Here is a 27,585-nt window from a genome sequence, read left to right as displayed (position 1 = left end):
AAATTGAAAGCCCAGCAAAACAGCATAAAGAGTCTTTGGAAGTACCCAAACTTATGACCTAAATGCTTCGAGAAATTATCTCTCTCAGGATTTTGCCATCACGCTTTTTTTTGCTTTTAGAGTTCCTTATTTATTAATTACATTTTTCCATTTAATTTATCTATTTCTCTCAAACCTCAAAAAACAACTGGCATTAAAAAATATTTGTACATTTATGTAGTCCAGATGTAATGCAACCTCACGTGGAACCTGTGGATATAATTGTACAATGGTGAATTGGTGCCAGAGAAGTCAGAATGGTATGGTCAGATTAGCTACAGAGTTGAATTGTACATTGTTTTCTCTGTAGCTATTTTCCCAGCATCAGTTGATTGCTCTGTGATTAATTTTCCTTCGAGGCTTAGCTTTGGGCCTCCACACCGTTGCTGTGGTCACTCTTCCTACTGCATGCAGATGTAATGAAAGAAAGACAAAACTTATATTTAGCAATGCGTCTTGTGGTTCACAGGAAGCAAGCATTCCTATGTCAGAAAACACCCTGAGACCTTTTTAGAAGATTCACTCCTGCCCCAGTAGTTAACAGCTTGATTGTCTGATCGGCATGTGCCGGTGATGCACAGGGGGTGATCAGATTGTCATCAGAAATCACACATAGCAACAGCCCACCAAATATGTTAGCAGTATACCAGATGGCCGGATGGGACATGGAGGGACGTCCGAGAATGAGAGCAGTGAAGGGGAAAGTGGGATAAGACTGCATGGAGTATCAAATAGCGAGGGGAGAAAGGAATTAGACCGGGTGGATGTTAAAAGTTATGGGGAGTGAGCAGAAAACAGGAAATTGTCCCAAACATGGGCTGTGAAGGTCAGTAAGGGCACATATTATGATAGAGCAAGCCAGCAAAACCACCCCCAGCTACCGTCCCCACAAGCCTCCCTCTGATTCATAGATTGGATGTCTATGTCAGAGTGGAGTTCCTCACAATTGGTGACTTTGGGACAGGGAAAATGGTCTGTGGGAGTATTATCGAGTCACGCTTGCTGATGGACATGAAAGATGCCATGCAGAATACTTGGGAGTCCATGTTTCCTCCACAGTGTCCAATATGGAGAAGTATTGATTCAAGAGCTGGGGAGGGGGGTTGGCAGAGTATGTGGTAATCAGCTGGGCCCATGTTTGACCTGGCGCCTTGAGACTTCAGAGGGTCTGGACTCGATGTTGAGGTAACTCCCTTCCACCTGTATGCCATTGTGCCACTGCCTCGGTGATGAGATACCCAGGGCTGGTAATAGTTTTTTTAAAACATTATTTCTAAGTTATGATTCCATGAGTATGTGGTGGGATTTGAACCCTGGTCCCTTGAGCATTAATCTGGGTCTCTGGACTACTCGTCCAGTGACAATACCACTACACTACCGCCAAGTGATTTATCTCAGTACGAAGGCCCTTCAGAATTTTGCTGGTTTCAATGAGATTGCCTTTCATCATAAACAGGGGCCTTTACTCGCTCAACATCAAGGTGGCTATTGATGGCCAGAAACACAGCTTCAGGTGTAAGAGCAGTATCAGTCAGCTGTCACAATGTGTTGGCGTTTGTCAATCGCAATAATGACTGATCGGTATTATAAAAGTGGTCTGGATTCCTTGTCCAGAGGCAAGTGCCAAAATCAGCCATTTGTATCTAATTTGGTGAATAGGGTACTTTTAATTAGTTTGGCAAGACTCTAATCCACTCAGGCCATCAGGTGGATCTCACAATCTACTTTGTTTTGTTGAGTCAAGTCCATGGAGATTCTCATTGGGCCATTTGGCGTTGAGGGACCATGAACACTCTAGAACATCACCTTGTCAGTATAGCATGTGCTCAATCTCACCCTTGGCTTTGCCCAAGAGTGGATGAGGGTCCTCCCTTGGTTGGAAGAGGCAAATTGGTTCAGCATCAGCTTTCAGGGTAACATGGTATTCGGTTTTCAGTTTTATCAAGCCTCTAAATAACCTTGGGCATTTATTCCTGATCAGCTCGTCACAACTTCACCAACTTAATGGATCAATCGTAAACATGCCTTCCTGCTTAATAACAATGATTCATACATACAGAGGACCAATTATTTCTCTAACCTTGCACCTTAAATTTGCCAGGTGTTGTCGTTTGACTTTCAGTGTAGTCACACCCTGACCTTGTAACTGGATGTATGATGGCTGTACTGTAATCTGCTTAAGCCACTCTAGTTTGTCAGAAACAATGAAATATCTGCCCGTGTCTAACATTCTAAAACAATATATTTTTATTGAAGATTTGTTTTTTACAAATAATGCAACAAACTCTCAAAAATTGTTGCAGTAGATTAAGATCATTTTCAAACAAGTACATACAATAAGAGATAGAAAAAAAACCCAACACAGTTGGTTCAGACTATTCATTGTCTCCAGCATCTCCCATCATACAAATAATGAGAGGACATATTGAAGATTGGGGAAGGTATCATGATAACAGGATAACAGAATGCAGCCACAATTTGTTCAGCAGAGCAGGACAACTGCGACAGAGCTGCAGAAATTGCGGAAAACAAATCTTTAAAGTAGTTACTGCCATTGTTTATTTAACCATAGAAAATAGAGGATATTACACAGGTAAAATGGTGGTTAAACCGTCAAGGTTTTCAGTGCCACACTTGGGTGTGAGCCAAAGGATGCTTCCCCCATCCCCTGCCATCTTAGAGCTGGCAACAATACAATCCAACATTTTTTGCCAGGATACATAAAGTCTGTCTTTTTTGATTTGATTTGATTTATCATTGTTACATATACATCAAGATCATTTTCAAAAAAGTACATACAATAAGAGTGAAAAGTATTGTTTCTTGCGCGCTAAATGGACAAAGCATACAGTAGATAGGAAAGGAAAAGAGAGAGTGCAGAATATAGTGTTACAGTCATAGCTAGGGTGTAGAGAAAGATCAACTTAATATGAGGTAGGTCCATTCAAAAGTCTGACAGCAGCAGGGAAGAAACTGTTCTTGAGTCAGTTGGTACGTGATCTCAGACTTTTGTATCTTTTTTCCGATGGAAGAAGGTGGAAGAGAGAATGTCCGGGATGTGTGGGGTCCTTGATTATGCTGGCTGCTTTTCCGAAGCAGCGGGATGTATAAGACAATGTCAATGGATGGGAGACTGGTTTGTGTGATGGACTGGGCTTCGTTCACGACCCTGTATCATAACAGGAGTTAATCAGAGATTCTATAACCGCAAAACAACTGGAATACAAAACCAAAATGTGCCCATACATTCAAGGGTGGGGGGGAGGTGGTTTCCTCAACTGCTCTGAGGACTCATAGGGTCCTACTCACTGATTAAACCGCTTACCCACCTCCCTGCAATGGTGCTACTCATTTTAACCATAATAGTAAGAAAAGTGAAAAAGTCCACACTGTATATGCCAGGATTATAAAATAAGAAGACGGATAAAAGTTGCACAGTTCAATGTGATGAGTCATGTAACAGGATCAATTAAAAGATGAAATTACAGGGGATACATTCAAGGATTAACAAGGATGAACGAAGAACTGCAAAATATGATTATTCTGGTCACCCTTTATAGAAAGGATATTATTAAACTAGAAAGAGTGCAGAAAAGATTTACTAGGATGCTACCAGAACTTGATGGTTTGAGTTATAAGGACAAAGAACAAAGAACAAAGAACAGTACAGCACAGGAAACAGGCCCTTCGGCCCTCCAAGCCTGTGCCGCTCCTTGGTCCAACTAGACCAATCGTTTGTATCCCTCCATTCCCAGGCTGCTCATGTGACTATCCAGGTAAGTCTTAAACGATGTCAGCGTGCCTGCCTCCACCACCCTACTTGGCAGTGCATTCCAGGCCCCCACCACCCTCTGTGTAAAAAACGTCCCTCTGATGTCTGAGTTATACTTCGCCCCTCTCAGCTTGAGCCCGTGACCCCTCGTGATCGTCACCTCCGACCTGGGAAAAAGCTTCCCACTGTTCACCCTATCTATACCCTTCATAATCTTGTATACCTCTATTAGATCTCCCCTCATTCTCCGTCTTTCCAAGGAGAACAACCCCAGTCTACCCAATCTCTCCTCATAGCTAAGACCCTCCATACCAGGCAACATCCTGGTAAATCTTCTCTGCACTCTCTCCAATGCCTCCACGTCCTTCTGGTAGTGCGGCGACCAGAACTGGACGCAGTACTCCAAATGCGGCCTAACCAGCGTTCTATACAGCTGCATCATCAGACTCCAGCTTTTATACTCTATACCCCGTCCTATAAAGGCAAGCATACCATATGCCTTCTTCACCACCTTCTCCACCTGTGTTGCCACCTTCAAGGATTTGTGGACTTGCACACCTAGGTCCTTCTGTGTTTCTATACTCCTGATGACTCTGCCATTTATTGCATAACTCCTCCCTACATTATTTCTTCCAAAATGCATCACTTCGCATTTATCCGGATTAAATTCCATCTGCCACCTCTCCGCCCAATTTTCCAGCCTATCTATATCCTGCTGTATTGCCCGACAATGCTCTTCGCTATCCGCAATTCCAGCCATCTTTGTGTCATCCACAAACTTGCTGATTACACCAGTTACACCTTCTTCCAAATCATTTATATATATCACAAATAGCAGAGGTCCCAGTACAGAGCCCTGCGGAACACCACTGGTCACAGACCTCCAGCCGGAAAAAGACCCTTCGACCACTACCCTCTGTCTCCTATGGCCAAGCCAGTTCTCCACCCATCGAGCCACTTCTCCTTGTATCCCATGAGCCTTAACCTTCTTAACCAACCTGCCATGTGGGACTTTGTCAAATGTCTTACTGAAATCCATATAGACGACATCCACTGGATAGACTGGGATGTTTTTCTCTGGAGTGTAGAAGGCTGAGGGGTGACCTTATAGAGGTCTATAAAATAATGAGGGGCACAGATCAGCTGGATAGTCAATATCTTTTCCCAAAGGTAGGGGAGTCTAAAACTAGACGGCATAGGTTTAAGATGAAAGGGAAGAGATACAGAAGTGTCCAGAAGGGCAATTTTCTCACACAGAGGGTGGTGAGTGTCTGGAACAAGCTGCCAGAGGTAGTAGTAGAGGCGGGTACAATTTTGTCTTTTAAAAAGTGTTTAGACAGTTACATGGGTAAGATGGATATAGAGGGATATGGGCCAAATGTGAGCAATTGGGATTAGCTTAGGGGTTTAAAAAAAAGGGCGGCATGGACAAGTTGGGCTAAAGGGCCTGTTTCCATGCTGTAAACCTCTATGACTCTACACAGGATAATTGGCAATCATCTCAGAGCCCAGTTACAGGATTAATCCCATCAATATGAAAAAAAACACAGTGCAGGATTAACACAAGGATCTAATTACAGAGGGTACAGTCCAGGGGGAAAAAATCCTGATTTTTGCAGTGTAACAGGATAACTGGCAACAAACACCTCAGTGCTCATATGTCATACACCTTTGTCAGGGTATAGGAGTACAATCACAAGGGAACAAAGTTCAGAATTAATGACAAACTGCAGGATGACATAACCATCCATGGAGCTTGAAAAGGCCAAAGCCATGACAGGATCGTCAAGCAACATCCAGGATGCATCCAGAGTTGCTTTGCACCTTCACCATGTCATCGTCCCCAAGCCCTGATAAAGAGAAACCTAGGCCCTGGCGGGTGGCGAAGACCTATTGCGTCTGACTGCCTCCAGCCTTTCTCCTATGGGCTATTTTTTATATTTCAGTTGCTTTGTGGTTATAGAATCTCTGATTAACACTGAGGACAAGAAAACAGGAGAACTGTGGTCAGAATCTTTGACCGTCCCCAGGCCTCAAAGACTGGATACAATGCACTCCATTGAATTCAATGCGCCCAGCCTTCCAGTCAGGATTGTGAAAGCATGGCAGCCAGTTCTCAAATTCAGCCGAGAATTCATCCTTAGTTCCCCTCGGGAGACTGTGCGCACGGATAGACCTTCTCCAGACACATCTCCCTGAATCACTCAGGATGTTCGATATACCATGCAGCAGGATTTCCCAGGATTGAAGGTGAGCCCCCCCACCACTGAGGAAGCTGCCCACTCGACTGACAGGATTCTCTTCTCTGCTTGATCCATTCTTTTTAGGGTATCTCGCTATTCGTCCATGTGATCCCCAATAATCTGTGCCGGGGAGCCGGTCCACAACTTCACCCACAAAGGCAGCCATCATCTCGATGCCAACGGCATTGCCGCAGCAAAGGCCCACTCACCAATGAAACAACCACTACAAACTGGGCCGCACCCTGGCCATCTCCGACCATCTCAAACAAACAAGGATTTTCTTGACTTAACTCGGTTCCCTGTCACCAAAGTTTAGCCAGGATCTTCCAGGAATACAGCACAGATTATACACATCAGGATCAAATAATTATGGCAAAAGCAAATTACTCCAGATGCTGGAATCTGGAAAAACAACAGAAAATGCTGGAAAATCTCAGCAGGTCTGGTCATATCAGTGGAAAGAGAATAGAGCCAACGTTTTGAGCCTGGATGATCCTCTTGACAAAGAGTCAATCCAGACTTGAAACATTAGCTCTGTCCTCTCTCCATAGATGCTGTCAGACCTGCTGAGATTTTCCAGCTTTTCCTGTTCAAATAATTATGACTTGTACATCAGGATTTTAAAAACTCATTAAAAGATGAGTGGCTCGCAAAAAAGGAGCCACTCCTGACCTTACATCTTGTGATCCTCCTCCCGCTGTGTCTAATTTTGGTTATCCATCCACTTCAGGTTCAATGCTCCAGTATTTATTTTCTGATTTCTGTACTTCTCAGAAAATTATTTCCTTTTCCTGTGATTCTTCGACTACTTGTGTGTGGTTTGCTCATTTCTTTCTTTTTGTTTTAGATCAGAAGACAATTTTAAAACGTCCCAACTTCCCACAGTCCTGGCATCCTGCTCCCACTGCTGGGCATTCTTCTCCCTTGGGCAGTATTTCCCGCCTCACCCAAAGCATTTCAAGATGGTAGTTGACGCACTTTCCCCTATTTTTGAGGGTTTCTGTTTTGGTGCACTTTCCCTCTTCTGGCCTATATAGTACATGGCCTCACTTCCAAGGTATCTCTCCTTCCTTGAAAATACTCTATTTTGTTTTATAGAATCATAGAATCTTACAGTGCAGAAGGAGGCCATTCGGCCCATTGACTCTGCACTGACTACAACCCACCCAGACCCTATCCCCATAACCCCATGCATTTACCCTAGCCAGTCCCCATGACACTAAGGGGCAATTTAGCATGGCCAATCCACCTAATCTGCACATCTTTGGACTGTGGGAGGAAACTGCTGTTTGTCATTTTTATAAATGACCTGGATGAGGGCGTAGAAGGATGTGTTAGTAAATTTGTGGATGACACTAAAGTCGGTGGAGTTGTGGACAGTGCGGAAGGTTGTTGCAGGTTACAGAGGGACATAGATAAGCTGCAGTGTTGGGCTGAGAGGTGGCAAATGGAGTTCAATGCAGAAAAATGTGAGGTGATTCACTTTGGAAGGAGTAACAGGATTACAGAGTACTGGGCTAATGGTAAGATACTTGGTAGTGTGGATGAACAACGAGATCTCGGTGTCCATGTGCATAGATCCCTGAAAGTTAGCACCCAGGTTGATAGGGTTGTTAAGAAGGCGTACGGTGTGTTAGCTTTCATTGGTAGAGGGATTGAGTTTTGGAGCCAGGAGGTCATGTTGCAGCTGTACAAAACTCTGGTGCGGCCCCACTTGGAGTATTGAGTACAGTTCTGGTCACCGCATTATAGGAAGGATGTGGATGCATTGGAAAAGGTGCAGAGGAGATTTACTAGGATGTTGCCTGGTATGGTGGGAAGGTCTTAAGAGGAGAGGCTGAGGGACTTGAGGTTGTTTTCGTTAGAGAGAAGAAGGTTAAAAGATGACTTAATAGAGGCATACAAGATGATCAGAGGATTAGATAGGATGGATAGTGAGAGCCTTTTTCCTCGGATGGTGATGGCTAGCATGAGGGGACATAGCTTTAAATTGAGGGTTGATAGATATAGGGCAGATGTCAGAGGTAGGTTCTTTACTCAGAGAGTAGTAAGGGCGTGGAATGCCCTGCCTGCAGCAGTAGTGGACTCGCCAACATTAAGGGCATTTAAATGGTCATTGGATAAACATATGGATGATATTGGAATAGTGTAGGTTAGATGGGCTTTAGATTGGTTTCACTGGTCGGCGCAACATCGAGGGCCAAAGGGCCTGTACTGTGCTGTAATGTTCTATGTTCTATGTTCTATGAAACTGGGGCACCCAGAGGAATCCCACGCAGACACGGGGAAAATGTGCAAACTCCACACAGACAGTGACCCAAGCCGTGAATCGAACCCGGGTCCCTGGCGCTGTGAGGCAGCAATGCTAACCACTGTGCCACTGTGCCACCCCTGTGCCACCGTGCTGCCCCTTTTTCTGAGCCCAGTTTCTCTCACAATTTGTACTGCCTTAATTAAAGTTAGATCTTCTCAAGTTTGCAAGAGGTCTGATGGAGCTTCATCTGAGATCCCAACTATTACGTAATCATGAATCAACTATCCTCCAATATTCAGCAGACACAATTTTCTGCCCGCCTGTATAGATGATGGATAAAAGAATCCATGCTCTCGCCTGGTCTTTGTTTTCACTTGTTAAATTTTACTCGTTCTATTTCAGTGAACATTGCTTGGGGGTCACCATAAAAGCTTGAAGTTTCATCACACCCTGGATGGGATTTTCCAGCCGCACTCACCCCAAAGCCAGAAAATCCTGCCCAAGGTCAACAGACCTTTGCATAGTCCGTGTCCCGCCCACTATAATTCCTGCGGCAGGCAGGATGGGAAAATTCTGGCCCGTCTCACTATGATGTTGTCATCAATTGCTCTAACTGCATAGAGTAAAATACTGACCCAATCCTGTTGTTCCTTTTGGTGCAAATCAGAAGCAGTTCTAATCCTGGAAAACCTCTTTCTCCAGTTGTCCCAGGGTTAAGCCTGTTATGAGCCCCAGCGCCTTGAAAGGTTCTGGGAGTGACTAAGTTCTGGACTTGTTGCTGCTTCTCTGGTGTTGCCTGTGGGTTCTGTTCTGTGCTCACTGCTGTCCTGATTCCTGGTCTGTACCCAAGCATGCAGCTGCTACAATCAGGATGCTCTGATTTTTTTGATGAGTCTTCAATCCATTCCTTTGATCCCCCTTTCAAGGATCTGTAAGCTTGTCATGTCTTTAATCTTCTCTTCGTGTTTTTCTGGGTCTTTTACTCGCTGATTTGATTTGGTATGATTTAGTATTGTCACATGTACTGGGATACAGTGAAAAGTATTGTTTCTTATGCACTATACAGACAAAACATACCATTCATAGAGTACATAGGGGAGAAGGAAAGGAGAGGGTGCAGAATGTAGTGTTACAGTCATAGCTAGGGTGTCGAGAAAGGTCAACTTAATATGAGGTAGGTTCATTTAAAAGTCTGATGGCAGCAGGGAAGAAGCTGTTCTTGAGTCGGTTGGCACGAGATCTCAGACTTCTGTATCTTTTTCCCAACGGAAGAAGGTTGAAGAGAGAATGTCCAGGGTGTGTGAGGTCCTTGATAATGCTGGCTGCTTTCCCAAGCAGCAGGAAGTGTAGACGGAATCAATGGATGGGAGACTGGTTGGCGTGATGGACTGGGCTTTGTTCACAACTCTTTGTAATTTCTTACGGTCTTGTTCGGAGCAGGAGCCATTCCAAGCTGTGATACATCCGGAAAAGATGCTTTCTATGGTGCATCTGTATGTTTCATCATCCGTTCGGGTCTAGACGGGGTTCTTTGGGGTTTATCTACTTTCCTGAAGTAAGCCACTCAATACTATATTTTGTTAAAACCATTATTATTTATTTACAGCTCTGTGTGCATCTTAGGAACTTTGTGCAAGGTTGGACTTCTCCTTCCTCCAGATCTCTGTTACTTAATCGTGTGTCATTAAATCATAGTTACATCAGCATCATGATATTAACGCTTTACTCTGCTGCCTCCACAACTCTCTGGGGTAGAGAATTTCAAAGGAAAGTGTCAGAAATGTATGATGTGGAGATGTATACCAGGGCAGTCAACATCAGAAAGGGAAACATAGTTTAACATTTTGGCTGCAGCCCTTAATCAGAAAATTGGATTATGCAAACCTAATTGAATGAAAATAGCTATCCTTTAATCTTTACACATGCATAAGCCATAGAAGTTCGAAGATCTGAGCCTCAATTTTTCAGTCTATTAGATTAGAGAAACAGGTCAACTTAAAGCAAAATTACATGCACACCACTTAAGTTTCAGATAATGACTATTCCAAACAAGACAAAAGATCAGCCGTCTCACATTGACCTTCAATAGCACCACCATTGTCAAGTCTTCCACCATCATCATCTTGGGACACGACTGACCAGACATTCTGCTGGGCCAATCTATTAATACTGTGGGTGTTAGAGAAAGACAAAGGCTCTGTATACTATGAGTGGCTAAGCTCCCAACCACTGAAAGCCTAATTGCCCATCTATAAGGCTAAACATGAGAGTATGATTTAATGTACTTGGAAACATAGTTGGAGAAGTAGGCCATTCGGCCCCTCGAGTCTGCTCCATCATTTAACTAGATTGTGGCTGATCTTCCACCTCAATGCCATATTCCTACACTATCCCCATATCCCTTAATGTTCTAACATCTCTAATGTTCCAGAAACCTATTGACCTCTGTTTTGAACATACTCAAAAATTGAACCCCTCCAAAGCCCTCTGGGATGGAGAATTCCAAAGATTCTCCACCCTCTTACTGAAGAAATTCCTCATGTCTCAGTCCTAAATGGCCTACCTCTTATTCTAAGACTGTCTCCTCATTCTAGAGCCCTCCAGTCAGGGGAAACATCCTTCCTGCATCAACTATGTCTAGCCCTGTAAGGATTTTGTACACTTCAATGAGATCACCTCTCAGTCTTCTAAACTCTACAGAATACAGGCCAATCTCCACAATCTCTCCTCATACAACAATTCAACCATCCCAGGGATTAGTCTAGTGAATCTGTATTGCACTCCCTCCACGGTCAGTATATCCTCCCTTTGGTAAGGAGACCAAAACTGCACGCAATACCCCAGGTGTAGCCTCACTGAGATGCAGCATACAATTGCAGTGAAGGCTATTATACAATACTTAATTTGCCCCGATAGATGCAGCCCCAACAACCCTCAAGAAGTTCAATATCATCTAGGGTAAAATAGCTCCCTTGATTCCATTATATCATGGCTGCAATGTGTAAAAGTTACCAGATGCACGGCAACACCTTGCCAGATTCGCTTAGACATTGCCAGCCATAGCTCAGTGGTAGCACCCTCACCTTTGAGTCAGAAGTGGCTCAAGTCCCACCCCAGAAACTTGAGTACAAATGCACTGATACTCCAGTGCAGTATGGAAGGACTGCTGCACTGTTCGAGGCGCCTTCTTTGATATGTCTGCCCTCTCAAGTGGGTACAAAGAATAACATCACTCTACTGTTTGTGGGACCTTGCTGTCTGTAAGTTGGATTCCCTGTTTCCAACAAAGTAACAGAAACCACATTTCAAAAAGTACTTCATTGGCTATATCATCGGGGTGCCAAAGGTCACAAAAGATATGAATGCAAGTTCTTGCTCCCTCTCCCCCCCTCCCCCCCCCCCCCCCCCACTGCTCCCCACTTCCAACAATCCCAACCACAGCAACATATTATACAATCATTTCTGAGCTCTGCTTCAAGTCATGCAATATACTAATAGGGATCGCTCTCTGTTCTTTTATTGTCGTTGGGGCAATTTTCTGGCATTGGCTACCCAGTATTATCATTGAAAACACATGGCCACTTGTTCATTATGAAAGCCCACCACCAGGGGACCTTGGAATGGGCGATAAATGCAACCTTGTGCACATCTGGAGAACACATGTAAAATTGGCCCTCACTAATGTTTGCAGTGTTGATCATTATGCATTGACCTCCATACTGAAAAATGTGCCTCCCTGGGCACTGAGTCAAAGCAGAATTGGGCTCCACTTATGACACTGACCATTGTTGAAAATCAGCTGGAAGTCCCTGCCTGAGATTACAGGTCACATCTGAGAATAGCGAATGGTGGGAGTGGGAGGCAGGGTGCACAAGTCAATTCTGCTGGTGCCCGTGTATCTCAGCAAGAATAATGAAGAGAAGTGTGGAAATTTTGAGAGGGTGGTCATGAAACTCGCTTTCTAATCAGGAGCTGCTGTTCCTTCCAGTTCTCTGCACATGCAAAACATTCACAGTCAGCTATTCCAGAAGAGAGAAGTTCTCTTACCTTTTAATGTAGTTCTTGCCATAGAGGATTTGCTGCAACAAAGTGACTATTGCAAAGGAACAGATAAATATGAAAAACAGCGTTCGGTTCCCCAGCAGATCTCTTCCCGAAGGATCTGAATACATTCTCCTGACATTAAGGCGACCCTCTATGAGGATGGTTGGCTGAGTGTGAGAGAGTCTTATTTCAAAGCCCTCTCTCCCTCCCTCCTCACCGTGAAACCTCCGACCTGCAGCAGTTACCTCCGCTGCATCAGTGAAACCGAGGCGCCACTGTGCGTTGAATTCAATCCATCAATCGCCAAACTCTTTTGATTCTGTCCGTTCACCCTTGAAATCTGTTGTGATAGGTGACTGGAGCCGCAATCTTCTTGGTGAACTATGCCTCCCCTCCCCTCTCCCTCCCAAAGAAATAAAGTGTCCCTTCCTATATTGTATGAAAAATCAAAATATATTTTCTTGATTTTTCAACAAAGTAGCAGGGAGCGATTTGAAACATGTAGCAATAATTGTTGCCGATGTCAGGTGGTGAAGAGGCTTTTCATGGTCAGACAAGGCTCTTCCAGCACCGAAACATTAGCTCGCCTGCTGCCCGTCGGAGGGGCAGCGGGGTTTACACACACACGCTGAAAGACTGAGAATGGGGCCGCTCCAGCGATTCAGTCTTCACTCCAGCCGCTCTCCAGCAGTATGTCGACCTTCCCTGTTCTTTTTCCCCCCCAAAATGTATGCCGATCTTAGTATTTACTATCTTAGAGAAAAACAAAAAAACATTTGAAATAACAAATAAAGACTAGTGCAATTTTACTGCAAGACTCAAGTCAATTTCTGTGTCTCTCTCGTCCATTCATTTCACATTGCTCTCTATCTGTCTCTCCCTCGCTGGTTTGCTCGCCTCTGTTTTCCTATCTCGAGCCCTCTACCTCCTCACAGAATAATAAACAAGGTCACTAGCGCAACCCGTCAAGGACAGAGGAGCCCCCCTCTCCCTCTCCCTTACCCACCGATTCTATGAAGAAGGTTTAATTTATCTACAAATTAACAGATGTTTAAAAATTTAAATCCACCAAATACGACTCCAAACATAACGGCGAGGGATTACAATTATCTTCTTTAAATAGCCTGAACTAACAATGCTTACAGGACAGCGGTTTAAATTAATAAATTGGATGTACCACCAGATATGTATGAATATGCTATCGTCAAGCGCAATGTGAGTCCAGAAATGTCTGCTCTTGGTACACTCCACATAAAGCACTCCCGTACCATTTCCTGCACGTTATTTAAATAGAAATGATTATTTTAAAACGCCAGTATTTGCAGGGGTAGGCTGTCTCCTGGCATACCCGAGTTAGGTTTTATTTTCTCACCATTCAATTCAAAATCAATTCGCCCCATATATTTCTGGGTAGAACAAGCTGCTAAAGTGTGGCAAGGGTAACAGAGCATTGACACCTTAGTGAATGTTCAGACTAGCACTTAGTGCATCACCGTAACTAATGACATTGAAAGATTGAGAAAGAAAGAGGACCAACGATGATGGAAGGTGATTCAGGTTCTTTTTTATTTGCTCATGGGATGTGGGCATCACTTGCAACACCAGCGTTTATTGCTAATCGCTAATTGTCCCTGAGAAGATGGTGAAGAACCGATTACTTGATTGCTGCAGTCTGTTGGGTATCTTGTTCGCAGGATGTTGCCCACACTGACTGGGCCAGTATTTATTACCTATTCTTAACCGCTTTTGAAAAGGTGGTGGTGAACTGCCTTCGTCAACTGCTGCAGTCCATTTGTGTAGATACACCCAGAGTGCTGTTAGGGAGGGAGTTCCATGATTTTGGCCTCGTAACATTGAAGGAACAGCGATATAATTTCAAGTCAGGTTGGTGTGTGGCTTGGAAGGGAACTCACAGTTGGTGGTGTTCCTATGCATCTGCTGCCCTTGTCCTTTTAGGTGGTAGAGGTCAGATGCTGCTGAAGGCCCTTGGTCAGTTGCTGCAGTGCATCTTGCAGATGGTAAACACTGATGTTACTGTGTATCAGTGGTGAAGGAAGTGAATTTGAAGGCAGTAGATGGGGTGCAAATCAAGCAGGCTGTATTATTCTGGACAGTGTTAAACCTCTTGAGTGTTGTTGGAACCGCACTCATCCGGGCAAGTGGAGAGTATTCCATTATACTCCTAACTTGTACCTTATCGATGGTGGACAGGCTTTGAGGGGATGGGGGTGTGGAGAATGAATTTACTCACCACAGAATTCCTAACCTGATTTGCTCTTGTAGTCAAAGTGGCCAGAATTTTCCAGCTATTCATGCCGGCAGGATCTTCTGATTTGATTTGATTTGATTTATTATTGTCACATGTATTAACATACAGTGAAAAGTATTGTTTCTTGCGCGCGATACAGGCAAAGCATACTATTCATAGAGAAGGAAACGAGTGAGTGCAGAATTTAGTGTTACAGTCATAGCTAGGGTGTAGAGAAAGATCAACTTAATGCAAGGTAAATCCATTCAAAAGTCTGACAGCAGCAGGGAAGAAGCTGTTCTTGAGTCGGTTGGTACGTGACCTCAGACTTTTGTATCTTTTTCCCGATGGAAGAAGGTGGAAGAAAGAATGTCCGGGGTGCGTGGGGTCCTTAATTAAGCTGGCTGCTTTGCCGAGGCAGTGGGAAGTGTAGACAGAGTCAATGGATGGGAGGCTGGTTTGCGTGATGGATTGGGCTACATTCACGACCTTTTGTAGTTCCTTGCGGTCTTGGGCAAAGCAGGAGCCACACCAGGCTGTGATGCAACCAGAAAGAATGCTTTCTATGGTTCCACCAATGATGCACCCCCGCCAGGGACTTCCCGGCAGCATGAGGTGCAGTCAATGGGAAATCCCATCACCATGAGATAACACGCCACAGGTAGGCCAGATGAACCCTCGCCCCCACCCCCAGTGTATTTCTGGCTGGTCCAGTCCAGTTTCTGGTCAATGGTAACCCTCAGGATATTGGTAGTGGTGGATTTGGTGATGGCAATGACATTGCATGTCAAGGGGTGATGGTTAGATTCTGTCTTGCTGGAGATGATCATTGCCTGGCACTTGTGTGGTGTGCATCGCTACACCCACAGTGTTGTTAGAGAACAAGTTCAAAGTTTTGACCAAGTGATGATGAAAGAACAGTGATTTATTCCCAAATCAGGGTGGTGCGTGACTTGGAAGCGGTGATGTTTCCATGCACCTGCTGCTCTTGTTCTTCGAAGTGGTGCAGGTCACAAATTGGAAGGTAACATTGAAGGAATCTTGGCAAGTTGCTGCAGTGCATCTTTCAGATGGCACATACCGCGTAGCAGTTGTCAAAGGAGTAAATGTTTAAGGTGATGGATGAGGTACTTTGTCCTGGGTGGTGTCGAGCTTTGTGAGTGTTGTTGGAGCTGCACTCATCCAGGCAAGTGGAGAATATTCCATCACACTACGGACTTGGGCCTTGCAAATGGTGGAGAGGCTGTGGGGAGTCAGGTAAGTTACTTACCACAGAATGCTGAGCCTCTAAACTGCTCTTGCAGCCACAGTACTATGTGGCTGGTTCAATGTGTCTGGTCGATAACACCTTCCAGGACATTGATGGTGGTGTTTTCAGCAATGGCAATTTCATTAAATATCAATAGGAGATGGTCTTTCTTGTTGGAAATTGTCTTTGCCTGGCAACTGAATAGCTTACTTGTGTTACTTGCAAATTATTGGACAAAGGCTGGATGTTGTCCAGGTATTGCAGCATGCAGGCAAAGATTTTTTGATTTCTTCAAGCGCCAAATGAGAGACATGAAGAGAAAAAGGGGAAAAAAATGGTTAAGAGAAAAAAGAATGAGATAGAAAGGGAAATGTAACATTTTAAAATGTTAAAATCAATATTAAAATATCTCTAACATGACCGGGAGGCAATGTGCAGCAGGTCAGGGTCACTGAGAAGAAATTAGATATAGCTCTTGGGACTAAAGGAATCAAGGGACATGGGGGGAAGAGGGGATCAGGATACTGAGTTCGATGATCAGCTATGATCAAAATGAATGGTGGAGTAAGCTCAAAGGGCTGAATGGCCTACTCCTGCTTCTAGTTTCTATGTTTGTATGATTGTGCACCAGGTCAGGGTCATTGTGAAGCAGACCGGGAGGAGTGTGCAGCAGGTCAGGGTCACTGTGAAGCAGACCGGGAGGAGTGTGCAGCAGGTTAGGGTCACTGTGAAGCAGACCGGGAGGAGTGTGCAGCAGGTCAGGATCACTGTGAAGCAGACCGGGAGGAATGTGCAGCAGGTCAGTGTCACTGTGAAGCAGACCGGGAGGAATGTGCAGCAGGTCAGGGTCACTGTGAAGCAGACCAGGAGGAGTGTGCAGCAGGTCAGTGTCACTGTGAAGCAGACCGGGAGGAGTGTGCAGCAGGTCAGGGTCACTGTGAAGCAGACCGGGAGGAGTGTGCAGCAGGTCAGGGTCACTGTGAAGCAGACCAGGAGGAGTGTGCAGCAGGTCAGTGTCACTGTGAAGCAGACCGGGAGGAGTGTGCAGCAGGTCAGGGTCACTGTGAAGCAGACCGGGAGGAGTGTGCAGCAGGTCAGGGTCACTGTGAAGCAGACCGGGAGGAGTGTGCAGCAGGTCAGGGTCACTGTGAAGCAGACCGGGAGGAATGTGCAGCAGGTCAGTGTCACTGTGAAGCAGACCGGGAGGAATGTGCAGCGGGTCAGTGTCACTGTGAAGCAGACCGGGAGGAGTGTGCAGCGGGTCAGTATCACTGTGAAGCAGACCGGGAGAATGTGCAGCAGGTCAGTGTCACTGTGAAGCAGACCAGGAGGAATGTGCAGCGGGTCAGGGTCATTGTGAAGCAGACCGGGAGGAGTGTGCAGCGGGTCAGGGTCATTGTGAAGCAGACCGGGAGGAATGTGCAGCGGGTCAGGGTCATTGTGAAGCAGACCGGGAGGAGTGTGCAGCGGGTCAGGGTCATTGTGAGGCAGACCGGGAGGAGTGTGCAGCGGGTCAGGGTCATTGTGAGGCAGACCGGGAGGAGTGTGCAGCAGATCAGCATCACTGTGAATCAGACCGAGAGGAGAGTGAAACAGATCAGGGTCACTGTGAATCAAAGAACAAACAAAGAACAAAGAACAATACAGCACAGGAACAGGCCCTTCGGCCCTCCAAGCCCGCGCCGCTCCCCGGTCCAGGATTGAATCCTGAATCCAGGATCCCCGCCCAATTTTCCAGCCTATCTACATACCAATATCCTATCCACCGAGCTGTCCCTCACAGCTACGATGCTTTGTTCATTACAACCTATTAACTCACCCCCACCGCCCCATTCCAGACCATGTGATCTCCAGGGAGAGGCGAAAACCCAGAGTGAAAAACCCCAGGGTCAATATGGGGAAAAAAAATCTGGGAAATTCTTCTCCGACCCCCTGAGGCGATCGAAACGAGTCCAGGAGATCACAATGGCCCCGATCGGAAAATGCTTCCCAACCCTAGTCATTTCCACTTCCACGAACACCATATGAATTCCCTGCCCCCGAGACAGGTTCCCAACTATCCGCAGTCTCGCTCTGTACTGGCACCAGCAAGATGATCATAGAATGAAGCCTTGAAACGAGAAACAAGGAACAATTAGCCCGCGCTGCTCCCTGGTCCAAACTAGACCACTCTTTTGTATCCCTCCATTCCCACTCCGTTCATATAGCTGTCTAGATAAGTCTTAAACGTTCCCAGTGTGTCCGCCTCCACCACCTTGCCCGGCAACACATTCCAGGCCCCCACGACCCTCTGTGTGAAATATGTCCTTCTGATATCTTTGTTAAACCTCCCCCCCTTCACCTTGAACCTATGACCCCTCGTGAACGTCACCACCGACCCGGGGAAAAGCTTCCCACCGTTCACCCTATCTATGCCTTTCATAATTTTATACACCTCTATTAAGTCTCCCCTCATCCTCCGTCTTTCCATGGAGAACAACCCCAGTTTCCCCAATCTCTCCTCATAACCAAGCCCCTCCATACCAGGCAACATCCTGGTAAACCTCCTCTGTACTCTCTCCAAAGCCTCCACGTCCTTCTGGTAGTGTGGCGACCAGAACTGGACGCAGTATTCCAAATGCGGCCGAACCAACGTTCTATACATCTGCAACATCAGACCCCAACTCTTATACTCTATGCCCCGTCCTATAAAGGCAAGCATGCCATATGCCTTCTTCACCACCTTCTCCACCTGTGACGTCACCTTCAAGGATCTGTGGACTTGCACACCCAGGTCCCTCTGCGTCTCTACACCCTTTATGGTTCTTCCATTTATCGTGTAGCTCCTCCCTACATTATTCCCACCAAAATGCATCACTTCGCATTTATCAGGATTGAACTCCATCTGCCATTTCCTTGCCCAAATTTCCAGCCTATCTATATCCTTCTGTAGCCTCTGACAATGTTCCTCACTATCTGCAAGTCCTGCCAGTTTTGTGTCGTCCGCAAACTTACTGATCACCCCAGTTACTCCTTCTTCCAGATCATTTATATAAATCACAAACAGCAGAGGTCCCAATACAGGGCCCTGCGCTACACCACTAGTCACAGGCCTCCAGCCGGAAAAAGACCCTCCCACTACCGCCCTCTGTCTTCTATGACCAAGCCAGTTCTCCACCCATCTAGCCACCTCCCCCTTTATCCCATGGGATCCAACCTTTTTCACTAGCCTACCATGAGGGACTTTGTCAAACGCAATCAGACCGAGAGGAGAGTGAAACAGATCAGGGTCACTGTGAATCAGACCGGGAGGAGTGTGCAGCAGGTCAGGGTCACTGTGAATCAGACCGGGAGGAGTCAGTTTAGGTCTATATTCTCTGGAATTTAGAAGAATGAGGGGAGATCAAATTGACGTATACAAGATGATGATAAAAGATATGGATAAAGTTGACATGGAGCGGATGCTTCCCCTTGCGGGGCATTCTAGGATGAGAGCTCATAGTCATAAATTCATAGAATCCCTGCAGTGCAGAAGGATGCCATTCGGCCCATCGAGTCTGCACCGACAATAATCCTACCCTGGATCTATTCCCGTAACCCCACATATTTACCCCGTTAATTCCTCTGATGCTTAGCATGGCCAATCCACCTAACCTGCACATCTTTAGACTGTGGGAGGAAACTGGAGCAAATGAAAGCCAAGCAGATACGGGGAGAATGTGCAAACTCCACACAGACAGTGACCCAAGCCGGGAATTGAACCCAGGTCCCTGGTGCTGTGAGGAAGCAATGCTAACCACTGTGCCAATGTGCTGCCCCTAGTCTTAGGATGAGGGGTAGCACATTTAAAACAGAGTTGAGGAGAAACTACTTCTCCCAAAGGGTTGTGAATCTGTGGAATTCGCTACCCCAAAGTGCGGTGGATGTTGGGGCAGTGAGTAAATTTAAGGAGGGGTTGGACAGATTTTTAATTGGCAATGGGTTGACGGGTAAAGGGGAGAAGGCAGGAAAATGGGGATGCAGAGCATATCAGCCATGATCGAATGGCGGAGCGGACTCGATAGGCCGAATGGTTTAATTCTGCTCCTATATCTTATGAACTTATGAAGGTCAGGATTACTGTGAAGCAGACTGGGAGCAGTGTGAAGCAAACAAAGAACAAAGAAAATTACAGCACAGGAACAGGCCCTTTGACCCTCCAAGCCTTTTCAGACCATGCTGCCCAACTGAACTAAACTCCCTACCCTTCCGGGGACCATATCCCTCTATTCCCATCCCATTCATGTATTTGTCAAGACACTCTTTAAAAGTCACTATCGTATCTGCTTCCACTACCTCCCCCAGCAGCGAGTTCCAGGCACCTACAACCCTCTGTGTAAAAAACTTGCCTCGTACATCTCCTTTAAATCTTGCCCCTTGCATCTTAAACCTATGTCCCCTAGTATTTGACTCTTCCACCCTGGGAAAAAACTTCTGACTATCCACTCTGTCCATGCCCCTCATAATCTTGTAGACTTCTATCAGGTCACCCCTCAACCTCTGTCGTTCCAGTGAGAACAAACCAAGTTTCTCCAACCTCTCCTCATAGCTAATGCCCTCCATACCAGGCAACATTCTGGGAAATCTTTTCTGTACCCTCTCCAAAGCCTCCACATCTTTTTGGTAGTGTGGTGACCAGAATTGAACACTATATTCCAAGTACGGCCTAACTAAGGTTCAAGAAGCTGCAACATGACTTGCCAATTTTTATACTCAATACCCCGGCCGATGAAGGCAAGCGTGCCGTATGCCTTCTTGACTATCTTCTCCACCTGCATTGCCACTTTCAGTGACCTGTGTACCTGTGCACTCAGATCCCTTTGCCTATCAATATTCTTAAGGGTTCTGCCATTTACAGTATATTTCCTATCTGTATTAGACCTTCCAAAATGCATTACCTCACATTTGTCTGGATTAAACTCCATCTGCCATCTCTCCGCCCAAGTCTCCAACTGATCTATACTCTGCTGTATCCTCTGATGGTCCTCATTGCTATCCGCAAATCCACCAACCTTTGTGTTGTCCGCAAACTTACTAATCAAACCAGTTATATTTTCCTCCAAATCACTTATATATATTACAAACAGCAAAGGTCCCAGCACTGATCCCTGAGGAATACCACTTGTCACAGCCGTCCATTCAGAAACGCACCTTTCCACTGCTACCCACTGTCTTCTATGATCGAGCCAGTTCTATATCCACCTTGCCAGCTCACATCTGATCCCAAGCGACTTCACCTTCTGCACCAGTCTGCCATGAGGAACCTTGTCAAAGGCCTTACTGAAGTCGATGTAGACAACACCCACTGCCCTACCCTCATCGATCATCTTCATCACTTCCTCGAAAAACTCAATCAAGTTAGTGAGGCACGACCTCCCCTTCATAAAACCACGTTGCCTCTCACTAATACGTCCACTTACTTCCAAGTGGGAGTAAATCCTGTCTCAAAGAATCCTCTCCAATAATTTCCCTACCACTGACATCAAGCTCACCGGCCTGTAATAACCTGGATTATTCTTGCTACCCTTCTTAAACAAAGGAACAACATTGGTTATTCTCCAATCCTCTGGGACCTCCCCTGTAAGAAGTCTCACAACACCAGATTAAAGTCCAACAAGTTTATTTGGTAGCAAAAGCCACTAGCATTCGGAGCACTCGCTCTCCTTTGTCAGGTCACCTGACGAAGGAGCAGCGAGCACTCCGAAAGCTAGTGGCTTTTGCTACCAAATAAATCTGTTGGACTTTAACCTGGTGTTGTGAGACTTCTTACTGTGAGTACCTCCCCTGTAGCCAGTGAAGATACAAAGATTTCTCTCAAGGCCCCAGCAATTTCCTCCCTTGCCTCTCTCAGTATTTTGGGGTATATCCCATCAGGCCTTGGAGACTTGTCGACCTTAATGTTTCTCAAGAACCCCAATACCTCCTCCTTTTTGATCTCAACATGGCTCAAACTATCTACACACCCTTTCCCAGATTCATCATCCACCAAATCCTTCTCTTTGGTGAATACTGATGCAAAGTGCTCATTTAATACCTCACCCATTTCCTCTGGCTCCATGCATAGATTCCCTCCCCTGTCCTTGAGTGGGCCAACCCTCTCCCTGGCTATCCTTTTGCTCTTGGTATATGTATAAAAAGCCTTGGGATTTTCCTTAATCCTGTTGGCCAATGCTTTTTCATCACCCCTTTTAGCCCTTCTTACTCCTTGCTCAAGGTTCTTTCTGCTTTCCTTGTATTCCAACACTTGCTTCGTGTGTTCCCAGCCTCCTAGCTTTGACAAATGCTCCCTTTTTCTCTTTGACTAGGCTCACAATATCTCTCAATATCCAAGGTTCCCAAAATGTGCCATACTTATCCTTCATCCTTACAGGAATGTGCCAGTCCTGAATCCCTATCAACTTACACTTGAAAGCCTTCCACATGCCAGATTTGGATTTGCCCTCAAACATCTGTCCCCAATCTACATTCTTCAGTTCCTGCCTAATATTGTTGTAATTAGACTTCCCCCAATTTAGCACCTTCACTTGAGGACTACACTTTTCTTTATCCACCAGTGCCTTAAAGTTTACTGAGTTGTGGTCACTGTTCCCAAACTGCTCTCCTACTGAAACGTCGACCACCTGGCCGGGTACATTCCCCAATACCAGGCCCAGTATGGCCCTTTCCCTAGTTGGACTATCTTCATATTGTTTCAAGAAGCCCTCCTGGATGCTCCTTACAAACCCTGCCCCATCCACACCCCTAGCAGGTCAGGATCACTGTGAAGCAGTGATGAATGTCACGGTCAGGTTCACTGAAATAAGAGAGGAAAGACAATCAAACTGGCATTACAGGAAGGCCAAATTTGAGAGCGGGTGGGAAGTGGTACTGAGGTAGCCAATAATTGGCCATTTAAGGTCCTCAATTGTGGCAAGTGCAGGCGGCTGCCCTAGGCTTTGCCTAACCCACACAAAATTGTGGACAGTTCAAGAGCAGGTGGGTAGGTGGCACGAAGGCCACCCAGGGAACTTAAAAGCCCCCACTGCCTCAAATCCACCGTGGGGACAGTAAAATTCTGCCTTGAATGTTCTTCTGTTCTGTTTACTCCAGATTCATTCTTCTTGTTACCACCAATGTTAAGTTTCTAAATTTACAAATTACATTCGCTATCCACCAGTCTTTTGGTACTATACCTTTTTCTAACAAATTACTAAATAGGTGTAGTAACACCTCTACTATCTCTTCCCTAAATTATTTAAAAATGCCTGAATGGAATCCACCCAGACCAGATACTTTCTCCTCTTTAAGCTTGATTATTTTATTCAGTATATCACATTTTATATCTCAAATAGAATCATAGAATAGAACCTTAAAATCGCTACAGTGCAGAAGGAGGCCATTCGGCCTATTGAGTCTGCACCGACAACAATCACACGCAGGCCCTATCCCCATAACCCCTCATATTTATCCTACTAATCCCCCTGACACTAAGGGGCAAATTAGCATGGCTAATCTACCTAACATCTTTGGAATATGGGAGGAAACCAGAGCACACGGAGGAAACCAATGCAGACACGGGGAGAACGTGCAGACTCCACACAGACAGTGACCCAAGCCGAGAATCGAACTCAGGTCTCTGGCACTGTGAGGCAGTAGTGCTAACCACTGTGCCACTGTGCCACCACTATCACCAACTTCGCAAGGCAACTCGGAAATGTGACAAATATCTAGTTCATGATTCAAGTTAATATTTTAAAGGTAATGATTTGCTCGATTGTTGTTGTGAGGGTAAGTTAATTAAAATGCTGAACTTTAGAGTTGGTCTGAACACCTAAAAGAAAATAGCAGTTCAGAAGGTTACCCATGTTTGCTTAATAGAGTCAGAATAGAAAAGATGGAACCATGAAACAGCGGGTGGGATTACTTAACTAGAGGACTAGAGGTGGAATGTCTTCACTGCTTGCAAAGAACTTCAGTCCAGAGAGATGTTTTGATCTCAGAATTAGAATTGAAAAGCATTCAGTGAACTCTGAAAGGCTACAGCATCATGGAGATAGGTGAAGCTTAAGAATGTTCTCCAGTTGTAATTACCTGTGTGCTTGCAGTTTGGGCCTTGTAGAGTTTGCAGTTCACAGAGAGGCCATGGGAACGTTTTGACGCAATTAATGCCCAGAGAGCCTGGGGAGCTAAGAAGATGGCAGAAGGTGACTGGTTCTTTGACAGGTTCTCATAGGAGAAGCCTTGGAATCCAGTTATAGTTTGGGGCAGTGGAGGGACTGGAGAAATCCAGGGGTAGTGGCAGTTTAGTGAAGCTAGTGGTCTGCCAAAGGATTGGAAGTGGTGCCAGTATTTAGAGGTGGGAATGGAGCTTTGTGAACCTCATGGAATGCAGTCCCAGAAGAGATTGAGCCAGCAGGAGGTGAGCTGTCGTTGAGGCAGTCTGAGTCGGAATGGCTTTTAAGGGAATTCAGAGGCTAAATCTTCGAAAGTCAGGAGTTGAAATCCTTAGTGAGGCACAAAAAATTAAAAGCTGAGACAAAACATATTTAATATCCTAATGATTTAGACATTGAAGTTGTTTTCTGCAAAGACGGTGATGGTGAGCAATTATTTAGCCTTTTTCAGTAATTGGTAAAACTCTTGACACATTTTGTGTCCCAGATACTTGGCCTTTCTTTGTGACTGTCAATACTAGAAACAGGGGCATCCGCTGACAGATCTAACAAAGTGAGTGAAGTCAATTAGGTTTTGTTAAAACAACACTAAGTACTAGTTTTGGTCAGGCTCAAAAGGAGAATGTAAGAATGTAGCTGCTAATTATTTTGCTTAAACCAAGCACGACAGCCTCCTGATGTGCAGGGAAATATTGCTAATCATCATTTTGTATGCAGAATGTATTTGATTTGAATTAAATGAGTCTGATCATAACTGTTCTGTGCGTTCACATGCTGTGAAGTAAATCAATTTAACATTTCATATCTTATCGTCTTACCGTGTATTTTCACAGTTCACCCTCAAAAGGATTAGAGGCAGAAGTGAGGGTCCTGTAAAAACTACAAACATTTGCTTGCATTGTTCCTTCACCCTTTGTCAATCTGTCTTGTACTCATTTGTTATTTTTTCTGTCTGTTTCTTTCTGCCTGTCTTCACAGATTTATTTCATTTTATTATTGAGATATGAATGTCACTGGCATTTATTGCCCATTCCTAATTGCCCTCGAGAAGGTGGCAGTAAGCTGCCATCTTGAGCCAGTTCATGTGGTGGGAGTGCACCCAGAATGCTTTTATGGAGGGAATTTCGGGATTTTGTCCCAACAACAGTGAAGGAACGACAAAATATAGTTCCAAGTCAGGATGGTGTGGGCTTGGAAGGGATCCTTTAGATGGGGGTGTTTGTAGGAAAATGTAAATAGTTTTGATGGAAGTCATAGACTTAGGGGGGGGGAGATGTAGTATAAAGGGTTGATGTTAAGTATGTAAATATGCAGCCTACATCAGCAGTGACACAAGATTGCATGTGAAAATAGCATTGAGAGAGATAAAAACAGAAAATGCTGGAAAATCCCAGCAGTTCTGTCAGCATCGGTGGAGAGAGAATAGAGCCAACATTTTGAGTCAGGGTAGACCTGAAACAAAGAGAGATAGTTCTATGTAGAGCCTTGTGCTAAGTCTGTGTTGTACACATTTAGTATTATCTTCAATAAAACAAAGGGCCGGATTTTCTGGCCGCGCTCACCCCCAAACCGGAAAATTCTGCTTGAGGTCAACCAACCATTACATGGTCCGCACCACCAATGCCACCCCACCACCCCCCTCCCCCCCCAACCCCGCTTGCTACAATTCCTGTGACGGGCAGGACAGGAAAATTTCAGTCATAGAGTTTATTGACAGCTATGCCTTCAGTTATATGTGTAAATGCAGACCACAAACAACACCATCTAAGACCCACATGACGACAGCAGATGGTGACTGTGAAACACATGATGAAAGAAGCAAACAGCGTGCTTTATTGTCATGTGATCTTGCGTCACTGCTGACATAACTATGGGGGCAATTCTCCCAGCTCACTGCGCTGCTCTAGTAGCACAGCAGGCCGGGAGACATCAACGGGGGCCATTTTGCGGGCTTCCCGCTGGGCGTCACAGCCTCCGTGAGTCTCTGCGACCAAGAATCGATATGCTGGAAATCGGCGCGGAGCAGATTTCAATATTGAAATTCATATTTGCATTTCATTAGCGGGCTTGGGACTGAAGTCTCAAGTCTTCTACGCCATAGGCAGTAGCGCAGATGATGTAATGGTCTGACAGATTATAAACAAATACACAGTAATTTATGAAGAATTTATCAAAGACTTTGATACTTATTTTAGTCTTCAAAGAAACACCATTATAGGGAGGGCAAAATTCAATAGGCGCACCAAAAACTGGGAGAGAGCATTAATGATTTATATCCATTAGCTGAGAATTGTAAGTATGAAACCCTGAAAGATGAAATAATTTGGATTGCATTGTTGTAGGAGTCTTGGAAAAGACATTATAAGATTTTCGGTAGGTGAGGGAAGATTTCTGCAGATAGCAAGGCACGCAAAAATCAGAAAACAAAATCAATTCTTTACTCGAGGCAAAAAAAATCTCGTGGAGATAAATGACTAAGGTATCATAGTTTGTAGCACATTGAAGTAGCAGGACACGTAAGTTAAAAGAAGGAAAAGTGAAGCGGGCTGGGTATCTGCCATTATTCAGTCTTCTTGTTGTGCTAGGAAATGCATCAGCATGAAAAATGGACCACCAAGAAGTGCTAATCCTACAAGAAGAGAAACCATTTTAAAAATCGGTATGCCACAGCAAAAATCAAACACAAAAATTCAAGGAGAAACTACTAAGATCATCTACCAGCTAAGAAGTTGAAGAAGAAAGAGATAATGAATCATAGAATCCTACAGTGTAGAAGGAGGCCGTTTGGCCCGTCGAGTCTGCACCGACCACAATCCCACCCCGACCCTATCCCTATAACCCCATGCATTTACCCGAGCTGGTCCCCCTGACACTAAGGGGCAATTTAGCATGACAAATCCAGCTAATCTGCACATCTTTGGACTGTGGGAGGAAACTGGAGCACCCGGTGGAAACCCACGCAGCCACAGGGAGAATGTGCAAACTCCACACAGACAGTGACCCAAGCTGGGAATCAAACCCGGTTCCCTGGCGCTGTGAGGCAGCAGTGCTAACCACTGTGCCACCGTGCTGCCCCCTGAAGTGCCATTCTTGTGAGAAATTACAGGATCAAATGGGAACTATTGGTGTGCAGATATTATGGTTAACCGACACAAAGGAAGTTTCAAAGTAGACACTGGAATGAGTGTTTCAGTTCATTTAGACACAGAACAGTGCTCAAGCAAGCCTTGCCCAGCCATTAACCATAAGATTCCACAGTCCAGGAGGCATTCAGCTAAAGGTCAATGGACAATTGGCCACCAAACTCCAATATAAAGCAAGAAAATCACAGAAACTTTGCCTGTGACCCACAACAGGCCCACAGCAGACACCATCTCCCTGGCCCTGCACTCAATCCTTGAACACCTAGATGACACCTATGTCAGACTCCTATTTATTGACTACAGCTCAGCCTTCGACACCATTATTCCCACGAAACTCAATCCAAACTCCGTGTCCTGGGCCTCGGTACCTCCCTCCGTGATTGAATCCTGAACTTCCTAACTAACAGGTCACAATTCATAAG

General features: G+C 45.2%; 1 protein-coding gene and 1 long non-coding RNA gene across 6 annotated transcripts in view; one reads left to right on the top strand and one right to left on the bottom strand.

Annotated features, from left to right (window-relative positions):
* The window catches only part of st8sia5 (ST8 alpha-N-acetyl-neuraminide alpha-2,8-sialyltransferase 5), a 48,557-nt gene extending 35,816 nt beyond the window's left edge, over positions 1-12,741 (bottom strand). The window contains exon 1 of one of the 3 annotated variants that reach the window (XM_078222765.1): positions 12,356-12,741. In XM_078222765.1, coding sequence (XP_078078891.1) covers positions 12,356-12,480 — 125 coding nt within the window. In that variant the 5' untranslated portion in view covers positions 12,481-12,741. The remainder of the gene's footprint in view (positions 1-12,355) is intronic. The other 2 variants (XM_078222757.1, XM_078222774.1) reach the window with 2 other exon arrangements.
* The window catches only part of LOC144500058 (uncharacterized), a 77,015-nt gene that overhangs the window by 37,017 nt on the left and 12,413 nt on the right, over positions 1-27,585 (top strand). The gene's annotated exons all lie outside the window — the stretch shown is intronic.

The sequence above is a fragment of the Mustelus asterias genome, chromosome 1, assembly GCF_964213995.1.
Source record: "Mustelus asterias chromosome 1, sMusAst1.hap1.1, whole genome shotgun sequence".
NCBI classification, from domain to species: Eukaryota; Metazoa; Chordata; class Chondrichthyes; order Carcharhiniformes; family Triakidae; genus Mustelus; species Mustelus asterias.
The sequence above is the reverse complement of the archived record's forward strand: the minus strand, read 5'-3'. Positions and strand labels throughout refer to the sequence as shown.